The sequence below is a fragment of the Panthera tigris genome, chromosome B2 (assembly GCF_018350195.1).
Source record: "Panthera tigris isolate Pti1 chromosome B2, P.tigris_Pti1_mat1.1, whole genome shotgun sequence".
Lineage (NCBI taxonomy): Eukaryota > Metazoa > Chordata > Mammalia > Carnivora > Felidae > Panthera > Panthera tigris.
In genome coordinates, this window is record NC_056664.1 from 67,298,905 (window position 1) to 67,314,596 (window position 15,692).

Here is a 15,692-nt window from a genome sequence, read left to right on the forward strand (position 1 = left end):
CAGATGTTTTTTATTTGCTTTAGAAAACACATTAAAATGATTCAGCAAAAGATCTAAAGCATTGGAATTTTTCCTCCCCACCCTCCCCCTACCCCCCGCCCCAAAAGTGCCATTCTAACAGCATTAGCTGTGTAAACTACGTGACTGGACCCTTTGCCAGGTCACTCTCAGGCCAGGGTTCCCAGCCAGCTCTGTGATACCAGGCTTGAGGTATGAAGCTTTCCCAATTTCCTCCAATTACAGAGTTTGAAGTTTTTTACTCATTGCTTAAGGCCATCTAGCTATCTTGTTGAAAGAAAATTTGTATGATTTGTTAACAGTCTACCGAATTCAAATACTTATGTGATACTAATTAAAATCACATGAAAATGGCATGCTGCCCACAAAGAGTGTACATCTGGATGGCTGGATGCTCTAGTATGGTCCAGATGTTTCCCACTTAACCACCCACCAACTCTTTGAATTCCAGAAAAAAACCTCAATGAAACACGAGTCATCCTCAATATGAGCAAATTGAATGAGGTGGCTAATTTTAGTAAATTGGATATTTGAGGTTATGAGAAAAGAAGTATCAATATCCATACAAACCATTTGATATTTAACAAATATGAAGGCATTCACTTAGTAGAACAAGCCTGATGGGTAAGCAGAGGCATGTCCTACTTCTCCCGTCCAACTCTACAAAATATTTCCAGTATCAGTGATTCATTACTTTATTTCATGGACTAGCAGTGAAATGCAAATATTCCTAAGAATAACAAACCTTGAGGGATTATCATTTAATACTTTCCAGAGGGTGAGTTTATGAGACTCCTTCAAGTTATATCAAACCTCTGAGACACAGTAGAAATGGGGAGGGAAATGCTGAAGACAAGCTTCACCTGCTTTTAAGTTTTACCTAAATCTGGCCTGACATAGATAAAAGAAGTTCTGGAGTTTTTTTAAGTTTATTTATTTTGAGAGAGACAGCACAAGTGGGAGACGGATACAGAGAGAAAGAGAGAGAGAGAGAGAGGAGACAGCGAGAATTCCAAGCAGCCTTCATGATGCCAGAACAGAGTCCGATGCTCAATGTGGGGCTTGAACCCATGAAGCCATAACCAAAACCAAGTGAGCCACTCAAGCACCTCAAGAAGTCCTGTTTCAGACATCAAATTATCAGTTCATCAAATGTGTCTTTTCTTATTTTCTATAAAAGCCAGTTGATTACAGTTGGTATTTAGTTTATTATTGAAAACTTAATTAAAGTAGACAAAATTTCTATCCAAAAATACTGCCTAAGACTAGTTGTATGGAAACCTCAAAAGACTGACTCAAAAGTCACGCCAGTGACTGGAAGGGTGCCAGTTCAGCTAAACCCACTTAATATGCAGTATCAGAAAACCTTACCCACACACCTTTAACCACTGCCAGCATCCACCTCTGGCATCCATCTAACATCTCTACTGGTAAGGGGTAAGACCCATTTGCTGGATCTCGGCAAGTCCAGTGACTTACTGTTAGTAACTCCTACCTCTCTATAGGGCTATGTGAGGAAATGTTATAGCCAAAATTATGTCAACAAAATGCTGGACCATATACGGCAAAAGAGACATTTGAAATAAATCAGGAAGCATCTCCCTGCTGGTATAAAAAAATCATGGTGCCTTCTGACCTACGTGCAGTTCTAGTCACATATTTCACAAAGCAAAGGTGGAGAAGGTTCAAAAAAAGACGAAGTGAATGGACAAGGACTTTGTTAAATCAGGGAAGACCAGAAAGATAAAGAATATGAAGGTTGTTTACAGTAATATCATCTTTCTCAGAAACTTCTATTTGGGTAAATATAAAAATAATAAATAATATGAATTAGGTGAACAGAAGCCTAGATCTGGAAACTCCAGATGTAGGAAATATCTATCATATGCAAAAACAAGAAAATTACAATAACAGAAATTTGGCAAACTTTCAGTATTTGATTAAGTTGGAGAAATATGGATTAAAAATCTAAATAGACTTTAAAAATCTATAAATCTTCATAGATAACCCAGCGCTAAGAGTTTTTAAGGGAAATGTGCATGCATGAGGCACATGTCTGATGCTGTGAGGCTGCCTACCATGAAAAGCAATTTTTGCTTCTCATGAGAATGTCCAGAGTTCCCATCGCAAATGGAGTCAAATAAGCCCATTCAATACAATAAATTTTGCATCCCTCAAAGTAGTATGACTAAACACTAGAGGCGAAAAGAGTTTGAGGAGAAAAAGTAGAATTTTCCCAGTTATATTTTTTTCAAAAATATTACCGTTTGCTCATTGCCTTCTCCTGTTGAAGGCTGGTAAGTAATTCTGTATTTCTGCACACGACCACTAGCGGGATCCCACTTAACAGTCAAGCTGTTAGATGTTGCATTGTACACTTGAAGGTTTCGTGGGCCACTTTTTGGAGCTGAAAAAAGATTGTTGAGAAACAGAGTAAGCTCACAGAACGAGGCCTCCTCCCCAAATAATCACTATTCACAAGGAAATCAGTATACTTTTAACTTTAGGACTAAATTTGACCCCAGTAAAGGATGGCCATTGAATCTTAAATGACTTCTTAACAAATGGCAATAAAGCAGTTTTTTAAGAAACGTTTAAAAATAGGTCTCAATCGATGCCTTGCAATTTAAAAGCAGAAAATCTCTTTGCAGTGGATTTCATGGTATTTTTCATTCATTCATTTGTTCATCATTTATTCATTCATTCATTATTTGTCATTCATATGGCTCAGCAAATTAAACTCTTACCTTGTGTTGTTAAGGGTATCAAACGTGCTGAAATTAAAAAAACAAAAAAAAAACAAAAAAAAAAACAAAACAGAATTTGGGGAAATATTACTAATATAGCCATAGCTCTATTTTTTAAATTAACTTTAAAATAACAAGGTCCTATTTCAAAGCTGAACACCTACGTGTGCGCTCACTGCCAGTCAGGTCATCGCTTTCTGACTCATCAGGATATATGGCAGTAACAGAAACTTCATAAAGAGTGTTCGGGTTCAGGTTTTCAAACACCAAAGTATTTTCATCTCCATTTAAGATGGTCTTAGTGAAAGAGGAAAAAAAAAAACAAACCCACACAAAATTAAGTCACCATGTACATCATACACTCAATGGAAGTTGGTTGACATTATTTAGCCACTACAAAGCCATTCTGGCTTTGTTGCATCCCAAGAGTTCAAATGTCACTAATAAGAAAGGATGCTTTTCTGGCAACAGAGGTAATACATGCTTCAAACAAGATTCCTTATAATGAAATAAGATGTTTTTCAAAAACGGAAGGGAGAAAGGAAGGAAGAGAGCTAACACTACCTCCATCTTGTCTGAGCTTCCAAAAGGTGCCCAGGTTATTCTGTACAGGGACACATCTGAAGCTCCATGATCCCAAGTCCCTCGGAAACTCTCCGGTGTTACTTCAGTAATCTTTAGGTTTGTTGGTGCTGGCACAGTACCTATCATGAGATAAAGCAAGACCAAGTCTATGAATGTGATCCACAAACAATATAATAAAACTGCTTTGTTTTATCTTCATGGACATGGGGACACTGGCTGAAAGCATTGTTTAGAACCAAGTATCTTACCAGTTCAGTTCATTTGAAAGATAGTGTAAGAGAAAGCTCTGAAAACTACAAACACTACATGGATGTAATAGGTTGCTATTTGTATTCTGTTAAAATGGTGATATTTTTTAAAGTACCTTTTAGTAATACTCTTCTAATTCACTGGTTCTCAATCATTCTGCATCTCAAGTATTTTTTTTCAATGTCCTATTTGAAAGCTGAACATCTACATGTGAAAACCATGGACCTGTTCACACAGCAATACACATAAACCTAAACTTTGGTAGATAATTATCTGAGAGTGCATGGGCCATCATAGTCTATGAAATGTAATGATCTAAGTAATCCATGCGTGAGGTTTTCTGATAAACACTCGTCTATCCTAAGGATAAGTGAAGCAGACTGTACTCACTCTGTCCAGAGACAGGAATAACCCCAGAGTGCTAATGACTGCTTGAAACCCCAATTAAAAGCCTCTCCAGGGGCGCCTGGGTGGCTTGGTCAGTTAAGTGTCTGACTTCGGCTCAGGTCATGATCTCACGGTCCGTGGGTTCGAGCCCCGCGTCGGGCTCTGTGCTGACAGCTCAGAGCCTGGAGCCTGCTTCAGATCCTGTGTCTCCCCCTCTCTGTGACCCTCCCCCGTTCATGCTCTGTCTCTTTCTGTCTCAAAAATAAATAAACGTTAAAAAAAAAATTAAAAAAAAAAAAAAAAGCCTCTCCATTGACCAGGCACAAGGAATCTGGAATGTCTGCCTCCAGTTATGAGCTTTCATTTTCAATTATTTCTCTACCCGCTACTAACCAAAGCCAACTACACAAAATCCAGACCCATCAAAAATTTATTTCTAATAATTACAGTGAAAAGGCCCAATGAGATACTGAGTGGCACCACTTTCATAAGCACATCTGCAAAGCAAACCACATGTTAAGGATGTACTTTCAATATATCTAAAAGGTATTAGGAAGTCTTAAGGATTAAAAACACATTGAAAGTATTGATTTAGTAATTACTAAATTACCCCCTTCCACTAGTCTTTTTTTCCTGACTTTTTTTCTTTACTACACCTGTTATGTTTATGCAGAGCTGTCTGTCTACTTGCATGCACTGATATTCCCATGCAGGCACTACCCTTTCCAGGTAAGAACCATGCCAAGAAGACAGCTGAGATTGCTAGCAGCAATCACATAAGAAAAGCAGAAGTCGATACTGTCTGATGTTAAGGAGTAGGCTGTAACATTTGACCAGACTCCCTGATCCTGTATAGACAGTTAGGTATGAAAGGAGAAGCTTTGGGGCCTCTAGTGAGGGAGTTACAGGACAGGAAGCAAATGTTCCAGATTTGTATTGATCCCAGCAGTACCTTACTGGATGAGGTGGGGCATCCACCTAGACCTGCGGTGTCTCCTGTCAAAGCTACTAGCCATACAGTAGTAGCTACTGAGTACTTGAAATATGTCTAGTCCCAATTGAGAAATACTGTAAGTATAAAGTTAATACGTACTGGATTTCAAATAATTAGTATAGGAAAAAATTATGAGAAGTATTAATATAATTATTTTACTGATACATATTAAAATGACAACTCTTTTTATATATTGGGTTAAATAGAACACATTGAAATTAGTTTCCTCTGTCTCCTTTTACTTTTTCAACTTTTTTTTAACGTTTATTTATTTTTGAGACAGAGACAGAGCATGAACGGGGGAGGGTCAGAGAGAGGGAGACACAGAATCTGAAACAGGCTCCAGGCTCCGAGCTGTCAGCACAGAGCCCGACGCGGGGCTCGAACTCACGGGCCGCGAGATCATGACCTGAGCCGAAGTCAGCCGCTCAACCGACTGAGCCACCCAGGCACCCCTCCTTTTACTTTTTCAAATGTGGCTACTAGAAAACTTTGAATTTCAGAAGTAGCTCCCATTATATTTCTTTGGAACTAGACCGGCTCTAGACTTCAACTTTTTAAAAAAATTTTGTTTAGTGTTTATTTATTTTTGAGAGAGAGAGAGAAAGAGAAAGAGCAGGGTAGGGGCAGAGAGGGAGGGAGACACAGAATCCAAAGCAGGTTCCAGGATCCAGGCTGTCAGCACAGAGCCTGAAGTGGGGCTCAAACTCACAAACCATGAGATCATGACCTGAGAAGAAGTTGAATGCTCAACCAACCCACACGCCCCCTTAGACCTCAACTTCTTAAGCGCTATTTGATTAGGAAATTATGTGCTAAGCATGGTGCCAGGCACTGGAGATGCAAAGTTGTACAAAGTAAGTATGTCTCTGCCTTCACTGGTGGGGAGGAGGGGTAAGCAGAATAGATAGAAAAAGATTAATGAGCAACAATAATTGGGTTAAATACTATGCAAGTACCATGACAGAGGAAGAAACGGACATCCCTGGAAGCAGCAACAAAATGGAGCAGGAGAGACGGGACCAGGGCAGGTTGCCCTGCATCTCCCCTGCCTTTCCACCGTGCAAGCCTCCCCTTCCTCTGAAACCCGACAGTGCGCAACCTGAGTGCCGCTTACCTCACCTTCCTTACACGAGCCCCTACATTGTCAATTACTTTTTCTTATCTCCACAATGAAATCATGAACTATTGAAGGCAAAGATTTTATATTTTGTTACCGCTGATAGCACTTTATATATAGTAAGATTTCAAAAAATATTTGATAACTAACACAACTTTCCCAGAGAAAATGGCCAACTTACATCAAGAATATACTTCCTCCCCACCCCCCCACACACACATGCACACACGCACGCACACACACACACACGTACACACACCAGTTGAGTATCTGGAAGATGAATTAATGACAGTGGCTGATAGAATAATAGTAAGATAAACGTATCATAGAAGGAATGGACATGTTAAATCACTATATTGTACACCTGAACATAACACTGTATGTTAACTATACTGGAATTAAAATTTAAAACTTAGATAATAAATAAAAACATTTTTAAAATTTTTAAATAGAGTGTCTGGGTGGCTCAATTGGTTAAGCGTCCAACTCTTGATTTCAGCTCAGGTCGTGATCTCTCAGGGGACTTAGAGTCCCACGTAGGGCTCTGTGCTACCACATGGAGACTGCTTAGGATTCTCTCCCTCTCTCTCTCTCTGCCCCTTCCCTGTTCGTTCTCTTTCTCTCTCTCTGTCTCTCTCTCTCTCTCTCTCTCAAAATAAATAAAACATTAAATTTTTTTAATTTTTCAAAAATTAAAAACTTAATTGAAAAAATAAAATAACACAATAAATTTAAAAATAAAAGGAATGGACATGAAGGTAGAAGATGGGCAGAAAATAAATAAAAAGCAATCTGGAAATCCACAAATATTCAAAAAAACTTGTACTAAGAAACAAAATGACCCAATAAGTTCAGTTACACAGTCATGTAATGTTGTTTCTCAATTATCAAGGAAGCATGATCACAACTTACGGGTAGTTTCTTGAGCAGTCACCGGGGGAGACTCCCCTTCATCATACACTGCAGAAACCCCTACTGTGTACAGGGTTTGTGAGAGCAGGTCTTTGAGAGGGGTGCTGGTCCTTGACCTGTCTACTTCTACCTGTAATAGAGCAGGGGAACTATTTTTACGAAGAGTATAGTTTTAACATCTCTGTTGTTTACTGTACCTCTTAGCAAAAGAGCATAAGAATTATGCTACAAAAAATAGCAATGGTTTCTAATATGCAAAAGAGTCCAGGAACCAGAGACAGTTTAAATGCTTCCAATGTGGAAAAATATATTGACACTAGGGTTTGGTAAATAATGACTCTCTACAGATTCAAGCAACCTAACCATTTTGCAATGACAGTTTCTCTGTTTCCTTTTGTATCACTGCCTTACTTCTTTCAGAAATGTTCTCCTGTGCATTACCTCATTTGTTATGCACAAGAATCCTGTGAGGCCCACTGGTCATTGTGCCTCTTTTGAAATTGAAACTTAGAATGAAATGAATGTGTGCACATGTATAAATTAGCTTTAGTGTAATCCAAATGACCAGCACAGTCAACAAGTGAGTGCTTACGGAAACTATTTCTATCTACCAAAAATGTCATTAATGTGCCCCCAAGCACACATAAGTTTTAAGCCCATTCTCTAGTGAAGGCCCTCAGTTTGCTCCCACCTTGAATCAGGTTGTCATCAAAACAGATCTCTGCCCCAACATCATTTCAAAAACGCTCACCTCCAAAAGGACCCTCCTCTAAGAATACATTTACCCTTTCTCTCAGTCCTGCTGCATTGCCCTATCTTCCTACTATCTGATGAACTCCCCTCTTCTTTCCTGCATTCTTTGCTAGCTTTTATTTTTAGAAACATTATTGTGATATTTTTAGTAATTTATAGAATGCAGAGTACCATAAAAGGCATCTTAATGAGAAGGAAGTACCATCTACATTCTACGACTCTATCCATTTAAGGGATAATGATTTTGAGATCAATATCACACAACAAAACATTTCCAAACTAAATGCAACACAGTCCAATATATCATCAAGTATTCAAAAAATGCCTTATTAATATAACAAATTTTCAATACTGTATTAATAAAGTTACAAGTATTCAAACATGCTATTCTCTATACTTATTTGGGTTCTTTTATTAAACCTACAGAAAACAAATATTTCCAAATCCATTCCAGTCTTCAACTTACCTCTTTGACATCTTCTTCTGGTGTTTTGTAGCGAACGATATATTTACGCACTTTTCCAGGCACGGGTTCCCAAAACACATTCATGGTGCTGTGAGTCACATCTCTGAGTCTCAAATCTCGAGGTTTGGGTAAAGGCACTGGAGACGCATGAGAAATGAGGTTTTGATGTGGCTCTCACCACAGAGTTCTAATGCATTTACACACGTTTTCAAGGAGTTGTTTGCAGAAAACTTAACAGTGTGCAGCAAAATAACTTTAAAAAATAGCTATGCTGATAAACATACTATGATTCTACTAGGTAGAGCTCAATTTTTCTTAGTAAGGATCTTTAAAAATATGATAAATTTAAATTTTTATTATAATTATAATTTCTCTTTTATATGCAGACTTCCTTCCACACTATTTTAATAAGATCTTACTTGCTATTCAGCTATAATATATCATAATTCAGCATAAATGTGCAGCTTGTGTTTATCATATATTTAAATCAGTTAGGATAGAAAACAAAATCGAAAGAGTTATGGTCCCTTGATAGAAAATGATAGAAAAACAAATGGTTATGAGAATGAAGAATGAAGATGGGCCAAAATTAAGCACCCGGTAAGCTGGTAAGAAAATCCACAGAAGCATAAATGGTTACAAGAAAATCCAAACGACAAACTTTTTGCCAAGTCAAACAAAACCTTACCTTAAAAAGAACAGGGCTAAGGATAACCAACAAAGAATATATTAGACAGATCTCACTTTCTAGCTGCCCGTTGACCACTTTCCTTTGTCTCTCAACTCTGTACATCCTTCCCCCTGAACGTCACCCTCCACTTCCATGTTTCTGCACCTTTTTCCCTTCAATGTTTTTGTCTCTCTGGATCTCTGTGTCCTCCCTTCCTCCACTGTTGTATTCCAGTTCCATATCAAATCCATGACCACACTCGCCTTTCATGCCATTATGACTCTTGCATCTTCTCTCCAGACACTCTGAGAACACCTATCTCCAATCCCTAGCTGGCTTCCCACTCTTTCCATCTGCCACTACCTCATTTCTAAAAAACCACCACCAGCTCTAAACAGGGTCTAATATATAAAAAATGATTATTTGTTGTCAATGAATTTATACTGTCCCACCTTTCAAGGGCTCTTTCTCTTTTCTGCCTTATCATGCTTCTGTATCACTTCCCCTCCCCCTTGAAGTTTCCTTCTAACTTCTTAATTTCCTTAGAAATGTGGGCTGAGACTCAAATTCAAACCTAGTCATCTATTCCAACATGACCACCTCAACAAGCATGAAATAAAAGTTCTACCCAGGAAAAGCAAGGGTCCTAAGTGCAATCATTGTCCTTTTCAAGAAAAAGCACCTGAATGCCAATGAAACAAACCAAAAACACAAAACGGACTGATCAATAACTCAAGAAAAGTGCAAACCACAAAGGAGTCCACGTGCTTTACACTACCTTGTATTATCTATTGGTGCATTCCCAATACCCAGCAAAGTGACTGAAGTACAACAGATGATCAATAAATATGTTTTTGGATTGAGTAAACTGATTAGCTCACTTAATTGAAACAGACTTATCTACATGTGCCATAAAGTTTCTACTTCAGCAAGAACTTGGAACATCTTAATCTTAAGTCCAGAATCTTCCTCCAAAATTACACTCACCCGACATTCCCTTCTCACCAGTGCTATATATCATACTTAAATATACCATTATTTTATATTCTATGCCCTAATTGACAATTGGCCAAAAGTACTTGTAAGACACCCACCACTGATTGTTAAGAAACATCCTCAGTATCAACTACATTAAATGTGAAAAAAAAAGTACATCCTAGAATCAATTTAAGATGCTGCCATAAGTCTAGAATTAGCTTTAATTCTCAATTGTGATTCCCATAAGGAATAACCCTGTAATTTATGCACAAATTATTCAAGTATTGATAGTGTCATTGGGTGGAAGAAAAATCCTAATGAACATTATATGAACAGCAATAAAGAAAGAACAAAAACTGGTAATATCTTACAGGTGACTTCCCGAGCAGTGACAGGTTCACTAGTGAGATCGTGCAAGGCAGCCTGCACTGTGACTGCATACTCAGTGTTGGGAAAAAGATCAGTCAGCTGCACGTCATTCACTGTTGGCCCCACACGCATCTGCATACGGACATGCCAAAGGGAAATAAGACATTCAAATCAAACATTTCCATTTACTGGGGCTAGCCAATTATGGCCTATTTGTAACCACTAGATTATATAACACAACGTTTATTTTTCATTTCTCTGAACAGAATTTCTTTTCATGCCAATGTTTTTTTAAAATGTGTCAGAGGTCACAAATCTAATTTTCTATTTTTCCATTTTGCATGTAGTTATAAATGAGTTCATAAGCAACTGCAGTTTAATGCAGTCTCTAAAACTATAAAGTCTCAGGAAGACCCAATGATAAAGAAACAAATGTCTCCCACCTCTTTTGGTTTTGCTGGTTCTGTGGCATTGGTGGGTTCGTATGTCACGGTGTAGCCAGTAGCCCCTCCCACTGGCTGCCACTGCACATGCATGGTGGTAGGGCTAATATCATAAATATTCATGCTGACCACAGGGACTGGTACTGTTGGAATGTAAAGGCAGACATCAGTCTAAGTCCTGTCAATCTACTCATTTTTAATTGTTGACTCCTATTTAATAATTGGTATTATATATGCTAAATAGAGAATGGGTTGCTGCAAGAAGTCAATGAGGGTCAATATAATTCTTTCCTCTCTCCTGAAAAACCTAATCTCATTGTTCATTGCCACCTCATACTCAGGACAGCAAGTTACAACTATTTTATAAAAAAAGAAAGTTTAAATTTCAACTGGCATTCCAATGAGTCCATATGGAAGTGAAAATAGATACCAACTTCCTGAAATGTCAATCTCTTTTTCTGGAATATCTTTAAGTTGTCTCTTTTCAGACTTCAATCATAAAATTTCATATATAAGTAACAAGTACAGTATTTTATTTCATCATTAATTAAAAAAAATTAAGTGAGAGTGCCATACATTAATAACTGGAACTTAGGGGATTCATGGACTTCTGGAAACCAGGCCCATGAGGCACAGTAAAAGATTTTCAGTTTCCTCTTCATTTAATATCCATATAGCTTTCTATATACTGTCCAAAGATTGAGTTTAAAGTTTCAAGAAAATATCAGATTAATCCTGCCCATTATGAAATACATTATTTCCCACTTCCTATGATCTAATATGAAGGATAGTAAGAGAAGAGATGGAGGACAGGTTCAAGATGGTAACAAAAGAAGACTCTGAAATCACCTCTTCCCATGGATGCGAAAAATTTATAGCCACATATGAAATAATTTCCTCTGAAACAGAAAGACCTGAGAACTAGAGGAATAGTACCTTCCACAACAAAGAGAAAAGAGCCATATCAGGGCAGGTAGGAGAGGTAGGAGAAATATGAAAGTAATAATTTCACTGGAAAAAGTAAATATATAGTAAAGATAGTAGATCAATCACCAATAAGGCAAGTATGAAGGTCAAAAGACAAAAGTAGTAAAGTTAACTAAAATTATAATAATTAGCTAAATGATGCATAAAATAAAAGATGTAATATGTATCATCAAAAATATAAAACATGTGGGGTGCCAGGGTGGCTCAGCATCCGACTTCAGGTCATGATCTCATGGTTTGTGAATTCAAGCCCCACATCCAGCTCTCTGTTATCAGCACAAAGCCCGCTTTGGATCCTCTGTCCCCCTGTCTCTCTCTCTCTCTACCCCTCCTCCACCCACACTCTCTCTCTGTCTCTCTCAAAAATAAATATTTAAAAAAATCTTCTTACATAAAACATCATTTCTTTAAAAATATGAAAAATGGGGGATAAAAATGTAAAATTTGAGCATGTGTTCAAATTTAAGTTGCTATCAACTTAAGAGACTATCATATGCATAGGATGCTACATATGAATCTTACAGTAACCACAAAGAAAAACTAATACTAAATATATAAAAGAAAATAGGAAAGAAATCTAAACATAACACTAAAGAAAGCCAGAAAACCACAAGAGGAAAGAAAAGAGAAGAAAAAAGACAAAGAAGAACTGCAAAAACAACCAGAAAACAACAAAATGGAAATAAGTACATACCTATTGATTATTTCTTCAAATATAAATGGACTAAATTTACCAATCAAAAGACAGAGTGGATAAATAGATTTAAAAAAAAAAAAGAACTGTCTATATGCTACCTACAAAAGACTCATTTCAGAAATAAGGACACATGCAGACTGAATGTGAAGGGATGCAAAACAATATTCTATGCAAATGGAAATGAAAAGAAAGCTGATGTAGCTATACTCATATCAGACAAAATAGACTTTAAAATAAATACTGTACTAAAAGACAAAGGGGGCACCACATAATGATAAAAAGATCAACCCAGCCAGAAGATATAACATTAAAAATAAAAGTTTATTTATAAACACCCAACACAGGAGCACCAAAGTATATAAAACAAATATTTAAAAACCTAAAAGGGGAGATTGAAAGCAAAAAAATAATAGTAGGAGACTTTAAAACCCTACTTACAGCAATGAATAGGTCATGAGACAGAACATCAATAAGGCAATATTGGTCTTAAATGACACATTAGGTCACATGGCCATAATAGATATATGCAGAACATTCTATCCAAAAGCAGTAGAATGCACATGCTTCTAAAGTGCACATGGAACATTCTCCAAGATAGATCACATGTTGGGCCACAAAATAAGTCTCAATAAATTTAAGAAGACTAAAATCGTATCAAGCATCTTTTCTGACAAAAATGGTAAGAGACTAGAAATCAATTACAATGACAAAACTGGAAAAAACACAAAAACATGAAAACAAATAACATGTAACTGAACAACCATGAGGTCATCAAAGAAAGCAAAGGAGATATCAGAAAATACTTAGAAAAAAATAAAAGAGAAATAGCATACCAAAATCTATGAGATTCAGCAAAAGCAGTTCTCAGAGGGAAGTTCATAGCAATATAGGTTTATGTCAAGAAACAAGAAAAATCTCAAATAAACAATCTAACTTTACACCTAAAGAAACTAGAAAAAGAAAAATAAATTGAGCCCAAAGTTAGAAGGAAGGAAGTAATAAACATCTGAGGCAGAAATAAATTAAATAGAGACTAAGGAAATAGAAAAGATCAATGAAACTAAGAGCTGGTTCTCTGAAAAAGATAAACAAAACAAAAAAACCCTTAGTTAAACAAACAAAGAAAAAAAAGGACTCAAATAAAATCAGAAATGAAAGAAAAGTTACAACTGATGTCATGGTGGGGAGGGGGGGAAGATCATAAGACACTACATAGGAGTGCCTGGGTGGCTCAGTCAGTTAAGTGTCTGACCCTTGATTTCAGCTCAGGTCATGATCTCACGGTTGTGAAATCAAGCCTCATGAATGGCTCTGTACTCAGCATGGAGTCTACTTGGGATTCTCTCTCTCTCCCTCTCTCTCTCTCTCCCTCTCTCTCTCTCTCCCTCTCTCTCTCTCTCTCCCTCTCTCTCTCTCTCTCTGTCTGCCCCTCCCCCACTTGTTTTCTCCCTCCCTCTCTCTCTCTCTCAAAATAAATAAACATTTTTTTAAAAGACCTACTACAAAAGACAATATGCCAACAAACTAGACAGCCTAGAAGAAAAGGATAAATTCTTAGAAACATACAATCTCCCAAGACTGAATCAGGAAGAAACAGAAAACCTGAGTAGAGTGATTACTAGCAAGAAGATTGAATCAGAAATCAAAAACTCCCAGCAAACAAAAGTTCAAGACCAAACAGCTTCATTGGTGAAATCTTCCAAACAGTCAAGGAGATTTAATACGTAACCTTGTCAAACTCTTCCAAAAATTAAAGAGGAGGGAATACTTCTAAACACATTTTATGAGGCCAACATTACCCTGACATAAAAACCAGACAAGGATGCCACAAAAAAAGAGAGAAAATTATGGGTCAATATCCTTGACAAACATAGATGTAAAAATCCTCAACAACATATTAGCAAACCAGATTTAACAATACATTAAAAGCATTATACATTATGATCAAGTGGGATTTATTCCAGGGATGAAGAATGGTTCAAATTCACAAACCGATCAATGTTATATACAACATTAACAAAATGAAGGATAAAAATCATATGATCATCTCAACAGATGCAGAAAAAGCATTCAATAAAATTCAACACCCATTTATGATTTTAAAAAAACTCTCAACAAAGTGGCAATAAAGGAAATTTACCTCAATATAATAAAGTCCATATATGACAAACCCACAGCCAACATCACATTCAGTGGGAAAAAGCTGAAAGCTTTTCCTCCAAGTTCAAGAACAAGACAAGCATGCCCACTCTCACCACTAATTCAACATAGTATTGGAAGTCCTAAATATAGCAACTAGGCAAGGGGGAAAAAAGGTATTCAAATCAGAAAGGAAGAAGTAAAACTGTCACTATTTGCAAATGACATGTTACTATATATAGAAAACCCTAAAGACACCACCAAAAACTGTTAGACCTAATAAATGAATTCAGTAAAATCACAGGACATAAAATCAATATACAGATATCCATGGTATTTCCATACACTAATAACAAACTATCAAAAAGACAAATTAAAAAAATAACCTCATTTGTAATTGCATAAAAAAGAATAAAATATCTAGGAATAAATTTAACCAAAGAGGTGAAAGAACTATTCACTGAAAACTAATAAAACCTAATAAAAGAAACTGAAGATACACAAAGACATGGAAAGACATACTGTGCTCATAGATTGGAAGAATTTATACTGTCAAAATGTCCAGACTATCCATAAAAATCTACAGATTCAATGCAATCCCTATCAAAGTTACAATGTCATATTTCACAAAACTAGAACAAATAATTCTAAAATGTATGTGAAACCGCAAAAGGTGCTGAATAGCCAAAGCAATCACAGGGAAAGAAGAACAAAGTTGTGGGGTGCCTGGGTGGCTCAGTCGGTTAAGCGTCCGACTTCGGCTCAAATCACCATCTCGCGACTTGTGTGTTCAGGCCCCGTATCGGGCTCTGTGCTGACAGCTCAGAGCCTGGAGCCTGCTTCAGATTCTGTGTCTCTCCATCTCTCGGCCCCTCCCCCACTCATGCTCTGGGTTTCTCTGTCTCCCAGTAATAAATAAATGTTAAAAAAAATTAAAAAAAAAGAACAAAGTTGAAAGTATCACAGTCCCTGATTTCAAACTATATTACAAAGTTATAGTAATTAAAACAGTATGGTATGGGCAAAAAAACCACACATATCAATAGAACAGAATTGAGAGTCCAGAAATTAACCTGCACATATATGGACAATTAATTTATGACAGAGGAACCATTGTATGTGCAATGGAATAAAAACAGTATCTTCAATAAATGGTGCTGGGAAACTGGTCAGCCACA

The 15,692-nt window shown here is 37.0% G+C and overlaps 1 protein-coding gene across 4 annotated transcripts in view; it reads right to left on the reverse strand.

Annotated features, from left to right (window-relative positions):
• COL12A1 (collagen type XII alpha 1 chain) overlaps nucleotides 1-15,692 on the reverse strand; it is a 115,518-nt gene that overhangs the window by 48,082 nt on the left and 51,744 nt on the right. For all 4 annotated transcript variants that reach the window (XM_042986676.1, XM_007090120.3, XM_042986677.1 and 1 more), the window contains 8 exons: nucleotides 10,692-10,834; nucleotides 10,251-10,380; nucleotides 8,232-8,368; nucleotides 7,013-7,142; nucleotides 3,330-3,469; nucleotides 2,930-3,062; nucleotides 2,766-2,792; nucleotides 2,283-2,425 (listed from right to left, as the gene is read on the reverse strand). In XM_042986676.1, the coding sequence (XP_042842610.1) occupies nucleotides 2,283-2,425; nucleotides 2,766-2,792; nucleotides 2,930-3,062; nucleotides 3,330-3,469; nucleotides 7,013-7,142; nucleotides 8,232-8,368; nucleotides 10,251-10,380; nucleotides 10,692-10,834 (983 nt within the window). The remainder of the gene's footprint in view (nucleotides 1-2,282; nucleotides 2,426-2,765; nucleotides 2,793-2,929; nucleotides 3,063-3,329; nucleotides 3,470-7,012; nucleotides 7,143-8,231; nucleotides 8,369-10,250; nucleotides 10,381-10,691; nucleotides 10,835-15,692) is intronic.